At 37.5% G+C, this 20,962-nt stretch overlaps 1 protein-coding gene and 1 pseudogene across 2 annotated transcripts in view; both read left to right on the top strand.

Moving 5' to 3' along the window:
* The window catches only part of PAIP1 (poly(A) binding protein interacting protein 1), a 29,031-nt gene extending 11,592 nt beyond the window's left edge, over nucleotides 1-17,439 (top strand). For both annotated transcript variants that reach the window (XM_065874144.1, XM_065874143.1), the window contains exons 5-11: nucleotides 3,433-3,544; nucleotides 5,190-5,315; nucleotides 6,475-6,581; nucleotides 9,432-9,549; nucleotides 10,303-10,357; nucleotides 14,706-14,799; nucleotides 16,256-17,439. In XM_065874144.1, the coding sequence (XP_065730216.1) occupies nucleotides 3,433-3,544; nucleotides 5,190-5,315; nucleotides 6,475-6,581; nucleotides 9,432-9,549; nucleotides 10,303-10,357; nucleotides 14,706-14,799; nucleotides 16,256-16,349 (706 nt within the window). In that variant the 3' untranslated portion in view covers nucleotides 16,350-17,439. The remainder of the gene's footprint in view (nucleotides 1-3,432; nucleotides 3,545-5,189; nucleotides 5,316-6,474; nucleotides 6,582-9,431; nucleotides 9,550-10,302; nucleotides 10,358-14,705; nucleotides 14,800-16,255) is intronic.
* Nucleotides 6,784-7,672, top strand: LOC136121594 (phosphoglycerate mutase 1-like; annotated as a pseudogene).
* Nucleotides 17,440-20,962: the final 3,523 nt, after the last annotated feature.

Genomic DNA, 20,962 nt, shown 5'->3' with positions numbered 1-20,962 from the left:
CAGGCTTCAGTAGTTGCAGCTCGTGGGCTCAGTATTTGTGGCTCGCGGGCTCTAGAGCACAGGCTCACTAGTTGTGGTGCACAGGCTTAGTTGCTCCGTGACATTCGGATCTTCCTGGACTAGGGTTCGAACCCGTGTACCCTGCATTGGCAGGTGGATTCTTGACCACTGCACCACCAGGGAAGCCTGGCAGGTGGATTCTTAACCGCTGCGCCACCGGGGAAGTCCAAGGGCAGACCATTCTTATTTGTATAGTATTAAGTTTATAGTCATATATATGCCTTTTTCTTATGATGGTTTCTGCCTTTGGTTTTGTGCCTAGAAAGGTCTTTTCCTTTTCCAAGATCTTAAAAATAGTCACTTTACATATTTTTTAGTACTTTTGGCTTGAGTAAGGATCTAATTTCATTTATTGCCACATGTTTAACCAATTTTTCCCATACCACTTTTTTGAATGATCCATTCCTTATTAGAACTGCTGCCTTTATCACACTACATACATCCTTATATTTGCGTTGATTCTGGACTTTCATTCTATTCCATTCATTACTTGTTCTCTTCCTGTTTTGTTACCAGGCTATTAAAAAACTCTCATTTTTTCACACTAGTTCCCCATTCGTTTGTGTGTCTGTGTGTGTGTGTGTAGTCTTCTTTGCTATTCTTGCATGCTTATTTTCTCTGAACTTTAGAATCAGCATGTGAAATTACACAAATGTTGTTACTTATTTATGTTTTGGGATGACATTGAATTAATGAGCTAATGTAGGGAAATGAATTTTCTTATAATCTGAGTTGTTTTATTCAATAACAAGGTTGTCTTTGAGTTTATTAGAGATTGCCTGTTAGTTCTTTAAAGATACTTTTAATGGTTGCAAAGTATTCCATCGTGTGGTTAAACTGCACTGGAACAGAATAAAGACTCCAAAAGTACACTCCAGAGACACTTGAAAATTAAGCTTTTAACGAAGGTGACACTTCAGATACATGAGTAAAAGACAAATTGTGCTGCTGACATAACTGGCTAGTCATTTGGGAAGAAAAAAACAAAGATGGGTTCCTGTCTCATTCTTTACACCAAAATATATTTCAGATATAAAACTGAAACAGTAAATACTAGGGGAAAAAATGACAAACAAAAATATTAGGTTGGTAAAGCCATTTTAAGCAAGACATGATACCTCAGGCCCTAAAACAAGAGATTAAACTTAATTTCATATAGATTATAATATTGGAGGGGTCATAAATTTATAAGAAGTGAAGTAAAAATAGGGACATTTGTAACAACATGGCAGTGAGCTCATTTATTTAATATGAAAAGAGAGGCCTCTTAGGAATGAGTAAGAAAAAGGCCAGAAATATTTCTATTTTTAATAGAAGTATTTGGAATGACTCTGGATAGGTGCAGTTTGGAAAAATATAACTGACAAAGTTACAGAAATATCTACCCTTACCTAATCATTAAAGTACAAATTATAGCTTTTGGAAAGATGTGAAAGTTGGCACTTTGAGGAGGTAGGATGGTAGAAAGGCTTGCTTATCTTCCCTTGTGCTACTCACCCCTGGCTCTGCCTTAGAGTTACCTAGAGACTTAAAATGGGGCTAAGCCTCCAGTCTTGGAAATTCTGATATAATTAGACTGAAGGAGAGTGTGGGCATGGTTTATAAATCTCCCCAAGTGATTCTACTATGTAGTCATGGTTGAGAATCACTCTTCTGGCTCTTTTGACTCTGTATCCCCTGTGTGTGCTTCTCTAGTACTAGGATACTGTCAAAGCTATCAACATGGAAAAACACTAATCATATAACAAGTGAAAAGATCATAATTCTGTTAACTTAAAAATATGGAATACTTTGAAACAGATAGAAGTTACCTTCACAGCAGTTATTTCTGGGCTGCAGTGTCTTTATTCTTTATATTTTTCTGTTTTAACCTTTTTGAAATAGCCATGTATTACTTTTATAATTGAAAGTCTTTAGCTTAAAGTTTTAGAGTCTTTCCTCTCACCTAGATAATCAACCATGTACAAGGGTAGGGATTTGCATTTGTACATACATTAACATATATTAATATATAATCTAATAGTAATGGCGTTGATAAAACAAAAAGGTCATTTCATCGAAGCTCTTACCTGAAAAGTCATAAAAGGAAAGACAGAAAGGAAAGCAGCCAACAAGGTGCTTGGATAACTGAATTGGCATTAATTAACTGATCCTTTCCATTATTAACCAGTGTTCTATTTATAGATATCCCAACTTTTTTTCTGATGAGGAATTAATATGTATGAGAAGATAACCAATATCTTTCCATGTCTGACTCAAACAGCAGATGTCGCTCATTTAATATAGCTTGTAAGCACTGGCACACTAGGCTAAGCTGGGTTTATGATTGATACATAAACTGAACCAAGGTAAATTCTTGGACAAGAAATGACTTTTTAGGTTCTTTTTGAAAATTTTTTTAAATTGGTACCTAAGGTATGAAAGCCATTAACCCTTCATAAGCTGCTCCCTTGGTCTTTAAAAGGAGAACTATCAAAATCATTTTTATAAAACACATGATTTTTCTAGAATGTTCTTATACCTTATCAAGAAAAATAAAAAAATCTTTAACACCAAAATGGTGAACATTAAAAGTACATTTTAAAAATCCATTTTAGTAACAGTAGCTGACACCATAATTCATTGGTATACACAATGACAGGCTTCTTGTGATTATTTTAGATAATAAGAACTATGTAAGCTCTAAGGTGAATGCACCAAGTCAGGGAGAAATCAAACAAGGGAAAATAAATTGACTCCTTTAGTCTCTATTAGAAACAAAGACCCAAACAAAGACCAGATTAATTGCCTTCTGTGTTTCTGTGTGGTTTCATTTGGGGACTTCTCTTACTTCACTTCTCTGATTTGTATAATAGAAATTCTAAGAATAATGGGCTTAATAAGAATTCATTTTCAACTTAGTTGGACGTCATCTGTATATATCTTTTTTAAAGCTCTGTTCAAAGTTCGTATTTCAGCAAGAGCAGAATATTTTAGGGATACTTCGCATAAAAACAGTGCTTTCTTTAAAAGCCTATGAGACAATAAATAAGGTGAGGCAGTGAGGGTTTTTGTTTTGTTTTTTAGTGCCAATATACAACGAACCTCATGAAATCTATGTAGCTGTAACTTGTTATAATTTGTTCTAGTAATAGGTTTATTTTCAACTATTCTCATCAGTTTCTTAAGACTGGGAATCTTTGTATGAAAAGATAGTACATATTCTGATCGCTACAATAGACAGGAACACTTTTTATTACAGAAAATCAGAGTGTTGGTGCATTGTACTTGCCTCTGTATTGCTTGTGAACAACCAAACTGACAAATGGTCATCTTGTTTGACTATTTAAAAAACAAAGCAATGTGAGATTACAAAAGGTATGTCTTTATTAGATGTCGGACTGAATATGAAGTTAAAGATCAAGCTGCAAAAGGGGACGAAGTGACTCGAAAACGATTCCATGCATTTGTACTCTTTCTGGGAGAACTTTATCTTAACCTGGAGGTGAGGAGAAATTTTTCTTTTTAGTACTGACAAAGCCTGAGAATATAAATTGATCTCAATAAGGGATTTGTGTTTACTCTTTTATAACATTAAAAGTGAAATGGGAGATAAAGAAAATAGTCTCAGTACCTACTCATGGTAGTATCTGTCCTCAAATGGAACATATGTACCATTTTGTCTTCCTGTTCATGGGCAATGTTGGGAGATAGTTACTAAGCATTTTAAAGTCTTTATGTACTTTTGGAAAGCCATGGTTTACATGTGATTTCAAGCTTTTGGAATACAGACAGTCACACCTTTTTGAATCCTTGTATCATAAATATTAGCACATTTAGTACGTTGACTTTCAGGTGGTGACCCAAAAGCAACTTGCCCTGCAGAGCATAAAACTTTGAAGAGGGGGAGAGACTAGAGTTTTCTGTGTTTGTTTGGTTTTTTTTTCACCTGATTCACCTGCAGTAGTTCTTTTTTGGTCCTATTTTATATATTAATCTTCTATATAGAATGTATTTGTACAAAGTCTACAGCTAAATTGGTGGCATACTTGAGTATATGCTTGTTGGTAGGCAACATAAGTGCTGAATATTACTTTTGTAATGGATTTGCTTGATTTTTTTTTTTTAACTAGTTAGTCCCAGATATCGGTATACCTTCTTAAACTCTGATTTGAGGACTTAGTATTGTAAATACCACTGAAAAGACACACGAATCCACCGTCAAATGTACATCTCAGTCAATGCATCTAAAAGGTCTTTGTCCAATCTCGTGCCTAATTTACTATGCCTTTTTACCACAGATGGCCTTAATTTTTAACAAAATCTCATGCCGTAATCTTTCTCAGTTTATTTTTGTATAAGCCAAATAAGAACACCAATATAAAATGTACCTTAAATGAATTGTCACTTTAAGAATGCAGTTGAACTTCCTATGTAGAAGTCATGATGATATGTGTGGTGGAAGTTATAAAGATAAGGCATGGCTCCTGAACCTACAGTTCTTCAAGCCGGAGAGCTGAGATACATATTCTATTCTGATGCAAGTTAGAGTATTTTTAAATAGTATAAAAAGCAGAAAAAAGCTCTGTGTTCCCAAAAAGGTGTTAATAGGCTAGAGACTGCTTTATGAAGCAGTAATATTAAAGGAGGCTTAAATTATCCTGACCGTATATATTTTTTTAATATATAAATTTATTTATTTATTTTTGGCTGTGTTGGGTCTTTGTTGCTGTGCGCGGGCTTTCTCTAGTTGCGGCGAGCGGGCGCTACTCTTCCTTACGGTGCGCGGACTTCTCATTGTCATGGCTTCTCTTGTTGCAGAGCACAGGCTCTAGGCATGCGGGCTTCAGTAGCTGTGGTACGTGGGCTCAGTAGTTGTGGCTCGCGGGCTCTAGAGCGCAGGCTCAGTAGTTGTGGAGCACGAGCTTAGTTGCTCCGCGGCATGTGGGATCTTCCCCAGCCAGGGCTCAAACCTGTGTCCCTTGCATTGGCAGGCAGATTCTTAACCACTGTGCCACCAGGGAAGACCCTGACCATATGTTTTGTATTGTTTAACTTAAAACACTTATTTTGCCAGCACTTTGTTAGACCATTTGTATATCTGTGTTATATTTTGGCATAGTTGCTTTTCATTTTCTTTTCCCCAAAAGATCAAAGGAACAAATGGACAGGTTACAAGGGCAGACATTCTTCAGGTCGGTCTTCGGGAGTTGCTGAATGCCCTCTTTTCTAATCCTCTGGATGACAACTTAATTTGTGCAGTAAAATTACTGAAGGTCGGTTTTACTTATTTTTTTCTTAAAATGTAACTGTTTCATCCCTTTAGTATATAATTTAGAGGAAGGAAAGTACATATAATGCACAAATAGATCCAAGAGTAAGTTATTTAAGTTAAATATTGACATTTTACTTTACTCTCGAATTTAATATTGGAAAGGCAATATATACTTATTGTTTAACATAAGAAATTTAAAAGTGAAAAGTGGAAGTCCTTCACTCCACCCCATACGTAAAGTCCCTTTCTTTCTCTTCCTCTATCTGCATGTGTGCTCCCGTAAGATCTTACTCTGATGTGGCTTGCTTTTTTACCACCAAATGAAGATCTTGGATTTTTGCATGGCTCTTTCTTCAGTAGCTTCCCAGTGTTCCATTGTATGCATGCACATTGTTTATCCATTCCATCCTTGAGCAGTTATTTTCAGTTTAGCCACTATAGCACTGTCAGTAATCTTTCATTGTATCTTTATATATGCAGTTGTTTATGTAACTTAAATTCTTACCCATAGATTTGGTGGCTCAGTGAGCATGTATACCTTAATTTGATAAGTAATGCCAAATTTCCCTTCCAAACGCTGAATCAGAGTGTGTTCCCACCAACAGTGAATGAGTATACCTCTTTTCCCATATCCTTATCAGTGATGGATAGAATCAATCCTAGGTTTTATTTTGTCATCGTGATGAGTAAAAACAAAAAGCTCATTTTAATTTGCATTTCTGTGACTAAAATCACTAGTGAATTAAAGCCTTTTTTTGTTTGGAAGCCATTTTTTTAGTTTCTGTGAATTACCTGCTTATATCCTTAACTCATTTTTTCCTGATTGTGTTTTTTAAATTCTGAGTTTCTACACTTGTTGGATGTTGCATATTTCAAAAAGTGATATGTTGATTAAAATTTTATAGCCTTGGTCATATAGCAAACATGCCATACAGTCATTGGCCTATAAAGCCTATGATAAAACTTCTGCTATAGTTCATTCCTTTTTCCTGTCAAGAAAAAGTATAGCGATTCCTGAATATTAGATGGTAAAAAATAATTAGGAATGTTTAACTTGCTAAATTCATCTTGTTTAAAGAATGCTTGAACTGCTACTAATATCTTTTTAGAATTTCTGTACTTTATTGAATTCTTTATTTTACTGATACTTGCTTTTTTAGTTGACAGGGTCAGTTTTAGAAGATGCCTGGAAGGAAAAAGGAAAGACTGATATGGAAGAAGTTATTCAGAGAATTGAAAATGTTGTCCTAGACGCAAATTGCAGCAGGTAGGAAAAGAAGTAATATAGATAGCCAGTGGATCTCAATTCCTTGCTTTTTCTTTGGGGTTGTTTTTAATCTGTTGTGCTTCATCAGAATACTCTTTAGAAATCTACAGAAATTTTTTTTAACCTATGGCTTCTGCTCACCTAGCCACTTTTCTTCAATTATGCTTATGAATGGAAGAAGTTAAGATATTCCTGTGGGAATATGAGTCCCTTAAAAAATAAAATGATTTATACTTTTAAGCTCAATAAATATTTGGGTAAAGTACTACTGTAAGTCCAGTTGGAGGTATAAAAGTGTTAGCAGGATCGCACTGCCTTTAAGAACCATATATAGCCACAGTTATATGGAATAAATTTCAAGCCTGTCTTAAAAAAAAAAAAAAAAAAAAAAGACAGCAGGAGCCAGGCAGTGGGGTGCGAGCATGTAGACTTCACCTCAGTGCGTAAGAGAGCACTTCAGACCCTCTGGACAGTGCTGGGTGCCGTTGACCAAATGCGGCTCTCAGAGGCAAGGACAGGCTCCTCAGTGGGCGGCAGTGAGGGCTCTGGCCTCAGTAAAGCAGAAACCGCTGCCAAGTGCAGCGAGGCCCAGTGAAGATCTGGAGGCGCTCCTCTGAAGTCCCACTACCTCCAGTGGAGCCCAGTCATCCCTTCCACAGCAACGTCAGTGAGAATCGAAGGCATGGAGACCTCACTGGATATTAGCTACCCTCCCGTGAGAGTCTGAAGGATACTATTACCAGAGCTCTGCCCTTTTGGAAGGAAGAAATAGTTTCCCAGATCAAGAAGGGGAAACGGGTATTGGCTGTAGCCCGTGGCACCAGCCTCCAGGGGCATTGTCAAGCAGAGAGGGTCTCTGAAGAGCTTATCATGGAGCTGAGCCTGCTGACTGTGAATTGGACAAGAACATGAAGCCCGTCACGCCTGTGCAGTTCCTGGGGGATGAGGAGACTGTGTGTAAAGCCATGGACTCTGTGGCTGCCCAGGGCAAGGCCAAGAAGGGAGGGCAAGCAGCAGACAAACTACTCCCAAGGACACCCTCCCTGCCCATCCCATTCCTCTGCACTTCTCCCCTACACATATCAAACTGACCGCATCTGTAAGTTGTAGCTCCAGATGGGGACCAGTGGCTCCCAATTTCATATTAGCCATTTTTTTCTCTTGTACCCACTCCCTTCATGCAGTCTAGTCAGAATGGCACCTCTGGGGCAGGGTTGTCAGTCCAAGCAAGGGAAGACTTGTCCAAGAGGGTGGACAGGAAGTAATTTGGGGGGGGGGTTGCTAATGCTTTGTCTATTACTAAGGACCTGCTTGAGTAAGTGTTGGGGGGAACCATGTTAGGCGTGACCGATGAGGGAAAACAAGAGAGCCTATTTATGTTCCCAGGGGCCAGTCCTGTATTATTCTGTAGTCAGGTGACTGGGTGGCTCTAGTCATTCCAGTGGAGAATGAATGTAATATGCGTGGCAATTGAAACAAATATTTCCTCCCTGCCTGCAGAAGATTGGGATCAATCCTGGTGCTTATGTGTTGTATTTACTTTTACAAAAAAGTATATAATTTAAAAAAATTTTTTTAACATCTTTATTGGAGTATAATTGCTTTACAATGTTGTGTTAGTTTCTGCTGTATTACAAAGTGAGCCAGCTATACGTATACATATACCCCCATAACCCCTCCCTCTTGCGTCTCCCTCCCACCCTCCCTATCCCACCCCTCTAGGTGGTCACAAAGCACCGAGCTGATCTCCCTGTGCTATGCAGCTGCTTCCCACTAGCTGTCTATTTTACATTTGGTAGTGTATATATATCAATGCTACTCTCTCACTTTGTCCCAGCTTACCCTTCCCCCTCCCCGTGTCCTCAAGTCCATTCTCTACATCTGCGTCTTTATTCCTGTCCTGCCCCTACGTTCATCAGAACTTTTTTTTTTTTTAGATTCCACATATATGTGTTAGCATATGGTATTTGTCTTTCTCTTTCTGACTTACTTCACTCTGTATGACAGACTCTAGGTCCATCGCCCCACTACAAATAACTCAATTTCGTTTCTTTTTACGTCTGAGTAATATTCCATTGTATATATGTGCCACATCTTCTTTATCTATTCATCTGTCGATGGACACTTAGGTTGCTTCCATGTCCTGGCTATTGTAAATAGTGCTGCAATGAACATTGTGGTACATGTCTCTTTTTGAATTATGGTTTTCTCAGGGTATATGCCTAGTAGTGGGATTGCTGGGTCATATGGTAGTTCTATTTTTAGATTTTTAAGGAACCTCCATACTGTTATCCATAGTGGCTGTATCAATTTACATTCCCACCAACAGTGCAGTTATTGTTTGTAGATTTTAAAATTACATAATTAAAAAAAAACCTTCTGGGGTTTCTGATGACTGTTGAAATATTCCCACGTGTGGTCATCAGAAAATGAGCCATTCCTTACACCAACATGGGATAAGCTCCTTGATTTCCAAGGTGTAGGAGTTCATCCTCTCACATGTGTTAGAATCCCTCCGTTGCCTTATTATTTTATGGTAGTGAAATGCCTCTTGATCACGTCCAAGTATGTCTTTCACTGTGCCAGATTTCTGAATCATGTTCCAGTTGCTTGGCCTGCCACTTGGGCCCAGTACGCGTTTGAGCATAACTGTACTAAATCCTTTTTTCCAGATCAGTATAGTAAAGGAGTGATGTGCATTTTTTTAAAAAGATAAATTTGTGTTATTACAGGAAATGTCTAGAATATCAAAGCATGTTAAATTTTTGAAACAACGTTTTAGGCATCTGTGATATATTAGAGCACGATGACACTTGCTCGTTTTAACTCATTTTCAACTTTTGTCTGCAGAGATGTAAAACAGATGCTCCTGAAGCTTGTAGAACTCCGGTCAAGTAACTGGGGTAGAGTCCATGCAACTTCAACATACAGGGAAGCAACACCTGAAAATGATCCTAATTATTTTATGGTATGCCAGTGTTTGCATTTTAAATTTGGTTATTGCTTGAATTCAATTTTGGCAATTTGTAGATAAGTTACATAAACTTATCTCAGAATTTAATACCTAATAACTCTTTTCACTGGCTTAGAGTCACATGGCAGCCATGGAAGGAATCCTCAGTGAAAGGGTAGACTAGACAAAGAGCCATTCAATGGCAAGGGAAATGAATAAGGCTTGACTTGGACTTGGGTGAGTGTAGGGATTCCTCAAAGCAGTTTTTCCAGAGAATTCATGATCAAAGGCCTGCATTTCAAACTTTTACTTGGCATTTTGTAGTAAAGTAAATTAAGAAAACGAAAATGGTTACCAGGCCAGTGATGCCCTGAAGCTCTCGACAGGATCAAACAGAAAGAAACTATGGAGGAATGCTCTTACAATCCAGTCTTGGAAATACTTAAAGAAAAAAATGGTTGCAGGGGGTGGGAACCACAACTAAAAATCAGCTGACGCTAAATCACAGCGCACAACGCACCAAGTCACCAAGGGTGTGACAGGCAGCAGACGGTGGGGTTAGACCCACAAGAACTTGAGATAATAGAATAGTAATCTGAAGACCATAGACTTTCCCAGTGAAATGAAAATGGCTGCTAGGAATTTAGTTTTTTGCTTGTTTTTGTATTATCAGGTACAGATGAATGAAATCAGCCATGCTCAATTAATGTGCTTTAAAAAAGCAATTCTGAAATGATAACATGTTTTAATCACTCTGATTCCTCCTAGAATGAGCCAACATTTTATACATCTGATGGTGTTCCTTTCACTGCCGCTGATCCAGGTATGTTGTCTCAGTCATTTTCTGACCATTTTTTTGTAAGATAGTAAATTACAGAAAACCGTACCCTCACTGGCACAAAGTTGTAGCATTTTGAAGAGTTCACATCGTTCTAAAATATAGGGTAAAGGTTTGTCTCACTAGAATATTCTTACAGTTACCACTTGGAACCATTTCACATCAAACATTTGATTCAGTATATAGTGTCTTGTCACCCTAACAGTGAAGGATTGGAAGATCCCTCAAATGCAAGCATTTTTACTTTATATTTCCTCTAATATTTTGTTTTTATACTCTAAACTTTCAGGTAGTTAAAGCAGAAGGGAAAGATGGTTGTAGTTCACTATATAGTCAGCAGCTTTCATTGGTACAGGTTAATACTTGCAGATGCTAAGAATTGTGGATCTTACTAATATTTGGTGGGTCAGTTAATTAAAATCTAAATCTCTGCACACTTCCCTTCCCAGAAAAGAGCCGTTTTATAGAATGAGTGCTTTAATTGTGATAAACAGAACTGCACTGTGAGCAAGAGAACATTTCCCCACTTTGAACAAACTTAAAACCAGCTTATCAGAATTTTCCCATTTGTTTCCTCTGGATAGCAGGCACTGACTGTCCTATGCCTCTAGCACAAAGGGGTAGAAAGAAGAACCGCTTAACTTCTCAATTTTAAATTATGAAATATTCAAAAATATTGAAACCACACACAAAAAAGGGCATATTGCTTCACTGTCAAGATTGAACCAATTTCACTTATCAATATATACTTTGGGTCTTTTCAAAGAAATAAAACCCTTTATAGATAGTAATAACCATTCTCTGTTTCTATAATTGATACCTCACCTTCAAGTCCAGTCCTTCCATAACTTCCCCCCACAGAGGTAATTACTGTCCTGACATTGGTGTCCTTGTGCTGTCTTTTTACTTCATGTATGACTGTAAATGATAGGCGTTACCATACACAGCAGTATTAACCTAAATGGTGCCTTATTGTGCACGTCTTTTTGGGACTTATTTTTTATTCGGTATTTTTGGTGTTCATGTTGATTGATATATATATAGCTTTAGTTCATTCATTTTAAATGCCAAATAATAACATACTCATAGTAAACCACAGTTTATAGATCCCCTCACACTTGTGGATGGTTGGTTGGTTCACACTCGTTACTACCTACAGTGCTGTGCAAACATCTTTAAGAATCTTTGTGCACATGCAGGAATTTCTTTAGAGTAATGAAGTAGAATTGTTACATTATAGGCTACATGCATCTTCAACTTCACTAAATGTTGCTAAACTGCTTTCCATCATGATTATACCACTTAATATTCCCACCAGCAACATGTGAAAGTTCCTATTTCCCATTGTTGGCAACACTTATTGATACCAGACCTATTTTTTTGTCAGTCTGTTTGTATGAAATTGTAAACTTTTATTTCCCTACTAGTGGTAGTGAATTTCTTTTCATGTTTCTATTGACCTCTGATTTCTTTGTTTGAGAATCACCTGTTTGTGTCCTTTGCCTGTATTTCTGTTGGATCATTTGTCTTTCTTACTGATTTGTAATTACTTACATGGCCTGGAAAGTGATCCTTAGTTTCTCCCAGTATGTGCTATCTTTCCGTTTCATGTGTTGTCACATAGAAGCTTTGAGTGTTAAAGTCTTGTTTGTGCTCTCTGTGACTTACTATGATCAAATTCCATTGTCTTCTAAACCTTGTTGCTTTTTATATTTAGGTGTTTAATCCATCTGGCTAGTTTTTATATGTGGTAAATGGTAGGACTTAAATATTCTATAGTTACTCATCTCAGTAACAGGTCATCCTTCCTCTCTTGGACAAAACATTCCTCTGTGTACCATGTAACTCCCTATAGATTTGTGTCTTATTCCTGTGTCCATGAATGTGGATCTTTCTTCTTGTTTGTCTTGACACCAATACTGCATTCTTAATTATTCTTACCTACTGTAAATCTTGCTATGTCTGGTGAGACAAATTTTCCTTCTTCCCTTATTCTTTGAGGCTACCTTGATTCATTTTGGTTCTTCAATCTTCATCATTGTCCAATCTGTTTTTCCTACTTATTTCTAGTGACTATTTTATTTATAGAAATTCAATTTGGTTTTCAAACTGAATTTTGTTTCTGCATTTTGTTCAAAGTATCTTGATCTTAGTTTTGAGTCCTTTTTTTGTCATCATTCTAAACATGCTTATTTTTGCTTCATACTTTTGTTTTCTTTTAATTCTAATCCTACTGTTATTTCTAATTGTCATATACAAAATGATTTATGTTGTGTTCTTTTTTTGCAATCTCAAATTTAACTGTCTTTCTTAAACTTTTTTTGTGGAAGTGATTTCAAACTTACAGTAAAGTTATAAAAGTAAAAACTGTGCAAAGAACATCCATCTACCTTTTACTCAGATGTACCTTCAACAGTTTACTCCATTTATTATTTGTTCTCTCCACACTCACTTTTTTTTTCTAAATCATTTGAAGTTAAGTTGCATATACTATGGCCCTTCATGACAGCTCCAGCGTTTTAACTGCCTGTTTGTTTTTGTTTATAAAAACTTGTGGCTTGGATTGTAGGAACATCTCTCCAAAGGGGGGTTTATATTTGCTTGTGCCAGGAGCCACAGGGGTAATACTGGCTTGGAACAAGTTTCTATTTTCTTGTCGTAGGGATTCTTTACGTGGATAATAGAAATTTGAAGTGCAGGCCCATTGTTAAAAATTCTCTGGGGAACCAGTTTCTTCAGAGTACTTCTGTCCTCACTCCAAACCCAGGCAGAGACAACCAAGCTTCTTTGCCATCTCCCTTTGCCACCGAGGTGTTTTTTGTTTTTCCTTGGTTCACCTTTTGCTTGCAATACCAGTTCTTTGAATGTTCAGCCTTTGTGTTGGTGAGATGGACTTGGGGCATGAATTCCATCTCTCTGTTTCACATGGACTCAAGGCCTTGCTTTCTGACCTTCTGTGGGTTTTAAAATCGAAGCCCTTTGTTCATAATACCACCTGGTCTATCAGCCTCCCAGCTGCAGTAGTTATGTATGGCTTTCAGTTCCCTTCTCGTTTCTGTCATCTGGTGACTTGATTGTGTGTGTGTGTGTGTGAACTCATTCGTATATTTAAAAGAATGTTTTATCTGTTGCCTTAAGCATTTGTTGCAGAAAGGTTTTATAGTTAAAATTGTCTCCAAATTGCCAAGATTGGGTATCAAAATATCACTAACCCTTTAAGCTAGAATTAGAGTTTTACAGAGACTGACAATCTTGGAAAAACATGGTCTCTATCGAGTTAAATGTAATTACATCATCCTCTCGAAATTTGAGGTAGCTGTTGTTCACAAGAAACTAATTGTAAGATAACTAGTTTTAATATACACTGACCCATTATATTATTCAGAGGTAAGGACTTCATACACACATGCTAATCTTTAAAGATACTCGGTAACTCTGCTTAAGACAGTTGGCAGATGGAGAGCTATAATATCACCTGTTACTGCCTTAGAAGAGCCCAACCAAGGGATAGTATAGCTGAAACATTTATCAGGTATCTACGTTCCAGCTGTCTCTAAGGAGAGGGAAGAAAAGAAAATCTCCTATGCTCAGAACATTTGCTAGGTTAGCCTCCTCTGATTGAGAAACTTCAAGCAATGATGGCTCTTACCTGCTAGCCAGGGAGCTCACTTTACCTCCTTGGGAAGGAGTAATTGGGGAGCCAGAAACTAGGAGGTTTGATTGAAATCCCTCCTTGTGGAAGGAAAAACAGTAGTATGGAAGAAACATGTTCTTCCCCAACAAGTTAGGACAATATCTTGTCTGATGGAAAGAAGCAGCAGAGAATGTAAACAGCATGCACACTGGGTGTGAAATGTACTCTGTTATGTTCACAGTGGCTTTGATTTCCATCTTATATTTAGAGGAATATTAAATATACATTTGACCCCTGAACAACACAGGTTTGAACTGCACAGGTCTGTTTATATGTGGATTTTTTCACTAAATATGTGCTACAGTACTTACACAGGGTTGGTTGAATCGCAAATACAAAGGAAACGTGTGTAAGGAGGGTGGGCTAAGTTATATGTGGATTTTCGATTGTGTGGAGGGTCAGTGACCCTAAAGGGCCAACTGTATAATTTATGAGCATATTTTGGGGGCGGGGAGAGATAAAGCAAGCCAATTAGAATATAAGTTTTGTAAAAGATATTCTTAAATATGTAGTTGGAACCTTACTGTTATTTAAATGTATCTGCTTAAATGAAACGCTATAATATTAAAACAATTTTTAGGGATAACTGGCCATTTCATATGAATATTTTTCAGCATTAAAATTTTTTATTTTTTATAGATTACCAAGAGAAATATCAAGAGTTACTTGAAAGAGAAGACTTTTTTCCAGATTATGAAGAAAATGGAACAGATTTATCAGGGGGTGGTGATCCGTAAGTTCTGTTTAGCTGCTTTATTTTTGGGGGTTTTTTGGGTTGTTTCTTGGGGTTTTTTTATGGGGGGGTGTTGTTTTGCTTTGTTTGGCCATGCCGCGCGGCTTGCCAGCATGATCTTAGTTCCCCAACCAGGGATTGAACCCGGCCCCCCTGCAGTGGAAGTGTGGAGTCCTAACCACTGGACTGCCAGGGCATTCTCATCTTTAGCCGCTTTCTTTGTGAAATTTCTGTGGCCACAGTTTGTAGGTGGAGTTTAGACTAGAAAAAATGATGAAAGAATGTGCATTTTGATTTAACGGTGTTATAGTGGGTATATATGTAGTAGTTATTTACCAAAAATTTTCAGAAAATCATATTAGAGAAAACACTGGTTCTGAAAATTAAATATAGCTAAGGTGGAAAAACTATTAATGTAGCATATTCAAACAATTCGTTTTTATAAAATAAATACTATTATTATACCTAAGACTTTAAATAAGTAACTCTAATGCTGTAAGATCTTAGGTAAGTTCTGTGCCTGTTTCTCCATCTATTAAATAGGAATAGTAGACCCCTCCTTGAGTTTTTTTGAGAACTAAATGAGATACATAAATACTTGAGACAGCCCCCTGGCACATAGTAAAAGGCTCAAAGCTTAGCTGTTAAAAGATTAAAATTAAAACATAGATAATTATATAAAAATGTTTGGACTGATAGACATATATAAATTATAGTCCTGTTCTCATCTCTCAATCTTCATCTGCCATTCTTTGTAATAAAATAAACTTTTACTGTATTACTCATTTATCATTAGATTGTACTGCATTTTGTATATGGAAGGACCAAGAACTTGTGAGGTTTAGTTCCAGTTCTGTTAACAATTCATGTGAATTTGGACATGCTACTTGGATTCTCCTCTTCATAAGTGGAGGGTGGAAATAAATTAAGTCTGTGACTTCAGTTTTTTTTATCCCATCTCATGTGTTGTAGGTTTAAAAAAAAATGAACCACCTTTATTCTGTCTCTAAGTAGTAACATTTTAATTATATGTCAGTGTAAGATTTTCTAATGTTAACATACTTTTATGTACTAGTTTAATAGAAAAAAATACAGGGATGTGCTTCCAAGCACAATTAGGAAGGTTCAGCCCTGCCGACAGTATACTACTGGAAATTAAAGTTGTCCTTGGCATTGAATTTCAGGTTATCCTCTAAAGTTTTGTTTGGTAAGCATTATATTCTCTTTGCCCTAATGAACTTGTGGCATTTCAACATATGGCCTTGTACTAGAAATGGGGGAGGAAGAAGGAGAAAGACCCATCAGCAATTGGTAGGATTGGTAAGATAGTTTTGTCACATATTGGTAGAAAGGGTCATGGGGGATGGGGAGACACATACTTACTTTCATGGTGTAGTATCTTAGACATTTTCTGAATTAAAAAACATTAAACTTGTCATATATGCTTCTTTCACAGATACTTGGATGATATTGATGATGAGATGGACCCAGAGATAGAAGAAGCTTATGAAAAGTTTTGTTTGGAATCAGAGCGTAAGCGAAAACAGTAAAATTAAATTTCAGCATATCAATTTTATAAAGCAGTTTAGGTTATGGTGACTTAGCAGAACACAGGAAAGCAAGAAAATGTGTCACACTTATACCAAATTAAGGATGTTGAGTTATGTTACTAATGTATGCAACTTTAATTTTGTTTAACACTCTCTGCCAAAATAAACTTTATTCCCTATAACTTAAAATGTGTATATATATATAATAGTTTATTATGTACAGTTAATTCCACTGTTTTGGCTGCAATAAAATCGATTTTGAAAAAAATGAAAAATGTCGAAAGTAAATTTTGCTAGCTGGTTAGAAGCTTATCCTTTAAATTCTACTTTTCTTGAGGGAAAAATTCTTAGCCTGGAAATACATATTACTGCAAAATGTAGCATCCTTTTTTAGATATGAGTATTATAGCTTTCACTTAGTTTTACATTTAGTGTCTCAATGAATTGAGTTTCAAATAGGAATCAGAATCATGAATATCTTTAGCACTGAAGTCTTAGAATATATCATTAACAACTGATTCACATATCCAGATGCTATTTGAGACCAAGGGCTTTTAAAATGGCTTTAAAAAAAAAGACTAAGAACTCCCAACTAAACAACCAGGATTCTTCACTGAGGATTTATTGCAATTCTAGAATTGGTTTTTTTCACCTAACCTCACTACCCTAAAGCCTGGAACATTATTCTGCTTTATTTATATGACTTTCTCATTTTTGTTTTATAGCATGAGTTGCATTGACTTTTTTACTAGAGAATTTTACTAGATCTTTGTCACTCAAGTTTTCATCTGCTTTATAATTGCTATACCTTGAGAATCACTTTTCTAATACTTTTATTACTATAATGTGGTACCACCTCAGCCCTACCTAATTAATATTTTTACCAATGTCAAAAATCTTTTTCCAACTAACTAAAAGTAAAACTTAATGTACAAAAGGATTGCTTGTAAATATGCATGTAAATAGTTCTGTTAATAACCCACTGTTTTACATTTGGTACATCTGTGTCTGCCTATACAATCAGCTTTCTCACTTTTCTGCTTGTTTGTTTGGTCTGGATTAAAATTAGACTTTAAAAATAAAATTTAAATAGTTTTGTTTCCTCTAAGTTTTTGGATGGTATCCTGGTATTTTAAAGAATTTCTGTTGAACTTTTTTACATGACATCATAAAGTTCAGATTTGAAATCAGAGAAACTATACTAGGATAGAAGATATTCTTTGAACAAGAGTTTCAATAACATATACACCTACTCAGAAAAAAACAGCAATTATAAAACATTAAAATTCTTTAGCGTCCTTATTATAAAAGAGAAATATATATGTAATTGGGGCTTTTGGAAATTGTAATAGTCAGAACTCTTTTTTTCAGAATGGCTCCTAACATGGTGGCTAGTACTTTAATCTGCCATTCTCTAAAGATTGAGCTCACTGTAAGTCTGAGGGATAGGGGGAAGGGGGTGTAGGGAAGGGGCCCGACATTAGACTGGGGCCAAGAATATGCTAACTGAATATACTTTAAACTTTGCCCAGTCGCTCTGTGCATAACCACCCAGTTTTATCTGCTAGCTCATTGTCACCAACTACTTCTGTACTCAAAACAGCTACCAGCAGGATCAGTATGTTCCAATTACTAGTGCTACTTAAGTAACCACCCAAACTTAGTGTCTTCAAACAACAAGCGTTTTATTATGCTCATGCTTCTGTGGCTCAGGAATTTGGACAGGGTACAATAGGGGTGGCTTTTCTCTATCCTGCAGTGTTTTGAGGCCTCGGCTGGGAAAACTAAGGACGAGGGGTGGCTCCAACAGCTGGTGGCTCTAATCTTCTGGAGTCGTCTTGACTCACATGGCTGATGACCGGGCTGAGATGACTTGAAGCCATCACTCAACCAGACCCACCTACACAAGGCCTGTCCACATGGCTTGGGCTTCTTGCAGCATGGCAGCTGGGTGTTGAGGGGCCATTGCAAAAGACCTGGAAGAAGCTGCCTTGGAAGCTGCGTGCAGCATTACTTCTGCTACAGTGTCTTGGTTCTAAGTGAGAGGCTTGCTATAAAGCTGTATCAGATAGAAGGCCTTCAAAGAATGTGTGGACATGCTTTAAAGCTGCAACAGTACATACTGAAAGGAAGAGTTGGCCGTGTGCCACGATAGCTGGCCTTTAGGATTGCCATATCTTCAACAGAAATATGGATCAGTAAGTCTTTTGTAACAGGGACTATTAGTACAAATCTTTAATGAGCAAGGACACAAAGGTGCCAGTGAATGTTAGTCTTGTGTCTGGTAACAAAGTGCAAATATTAGTCTGAACCTGGCAGTTGTGTCATCAACTCAGACCCTCTGTATTGTCAGTGCTCTTCAACCAAGGACTATCAGGACCATACCTGTACCTGAATGTGCTGGGTTTAGTACTTGTTGTCGTGAGGCAGAATGTACACCATGGGGAACTGTGGGGTATGTCAGTAAGAGGGTGTTCAAAAGAACTTAAAGGATTTGGGCTTTGGTTGGATAATTTGGGAGAGGGCCTAAGAAACCGGAGGTACACTCTAGCTTAGATGCTGTCAGAAAGCAGGGGCAATTCTATGATTAGGTATTTCATTCAATCTTACCTGCAGGGAGGACAGTAGAGTATGGGTTAAGTTGTAATTTGTTTAATAAAAAAATCGTCACATTTATCGAGAGAGGATGCTTGGTGTAAAAGAGTAAAAACCTGTCCAGGACTGAAGGACTGAAAATTAGCTCATACTGAAAAAGAAGGAAGTAGCCCTGCCTATTAATCAGTCTGGGAGGACAGACACAGGTAAAGCCAGCTGCAAATTAACAGGAAACATTTTTCCCCAAGGCCATGACCACCTCTTTGTGTGACCACTGCTCTGTTAACAATGATGCCTCCAGACCTGCTTTGCTATCCTCACCCATCTTTTACTGGGGATACCCAATTGCTAAACTGCAGTCACCTCATGATAACAGCCAGTCCCTCAGTTAAACCCTGCTTCTAATCCTGTGCAGAAACAGCATCCAACCAGGAAGTGGTCTCTCTTCCCTTAGAGCCTCCTCAGAATTCTTCAGCAGGAACCCAAACCTTACAGCGATGACGCCCTCCTCCCCCTGTGGAGAGCACCATTTGTGTTTCCTCTGAAGTGTGCTTCCTTCCTTACATGTCAAATATTTTGTCAGACTACAGGCTTGAGCCTGGTGGTCTTTGGCTGACTAGACTTTAGCAGATGTAAATAATTTAAGGTCATGTCTGCTACTGCTGTAGTGTGTAAGCCTAGCAAAATGCCAGCCCTGGATGAACTGGACACTGCTGCTGCATCCAAGCATCTGGAGGTCATGTTTCTGGTAGGTTTGTACTGCTATAAATTCAGAGTCACCACCTTCATTTAGGCTGTCAGTGCTGCCTGTAATCTTACTATTTCTTCATTCTCTTGTTTAATTCAAACCCTCCCTACTCTGCTTGCCCCTTTATTCCCTAAAGACTTGCTTCACTGGAAAAAAAAAAAAAAGCCACCAGACAAATGTATACAAATGCATCTGCATGTACTTCATTCCTCCTCTTCCTGTATAAGAAGTATCCCTCCACCTATTAAAAACCAGTTACTCAACATGTGCTTGAATCCCATGCCCTCTCCCTCTCATGAACTCTGTTGTTACTTGGTCTGTAATTTTTTTAAAAATCTTTCTGCATCGGCCCTTTGCATGAGCTGTTGACCATGCCATTCCTCTCATCAAAAGAAATCTGGCCCTTACATTTCTCTCCAACTACAGTCCTATCTTTGGTTCCTAGTCAGACTTCTCAAGTGTTTTCCCATTTTTTTCCATTTCCTTACCCATTTGCTCTTCAAACCCACTATAGCTTCTGCCACCACTATATACAACAGACCTCATTAGTCAATAATGATGTCCATGTCATTAAGTTGAATAAAGACTTCATTCTTTAGCTTGTTCTCTAGGCAAGACACCAAAATTGAATACACCCAGGCATCTAGAATACAATAGCTTGCTTTCTAGCTTTTGTGCTGTTTCTCAGTGTTTGGGGGGATTCTTTTCCCTTACCTAATCTGTAAGAACTGGTGTTCCTCAAAGCTCAGTCCTAAGCATTCTTTTCTCATGTCACAATTTCCTTGGACTATTTCATCTTCTCCTGAAGCTTCAGTTAGCATATATCACCATTGACCTCCATATTTATTTCTAATCTCCTGATTCTAGACCTTTACCAACTTGTTTCCACTGGGAGGTCTCACAAAATTTGTCATACTATTCGCTAAGTTTACTCTTCTTACATTCCCCTCTCATTGATGGCACTGACACCTACTCACTTTCCCCAATCAGAAACCCCTGGAATTGTTTTTCACTCCTACCCTTAAATCATCCCCAAGACCAAAGAGTTGATCTAAATATTTCTTGGAGCTATGCTCTCCATTCTCACTGTCCAGTCTTGAGTCTGAACTGCCATCAACTCTCCTGTTGCTCTTTCAAAAGCCTTTTACTGGGCTCCACGCGTCTGTTCTCACATCCTACAATCCACTCTCTATTCAGCAGTTCCAGGAATTTTTCTAAAGTACAAAAAGCACCACAAAACCCCTCTGTAGTAGACAGAATTTATATATAG

The sequence above is a fragment of the Phocoena phocoena genome, chromosome 3, assembly GCF_963924675.1.
Source record: "Phocoena phocoena chromosome 3, mPhoPho1.1, whole genome shotgun sequence".
NCBI classification, from domain to species: domain Eukaryota; kingdom Metazoa; phylum Chordata; class Mammalia; order Artiodactyla; family Phocoenidae; genus Phocoena; species Phocoena phocoena.
Note: the sequence above shows the minus strand (reverse complement) of the source record. Positions and strands in the feature narration are given on the sequence as shown.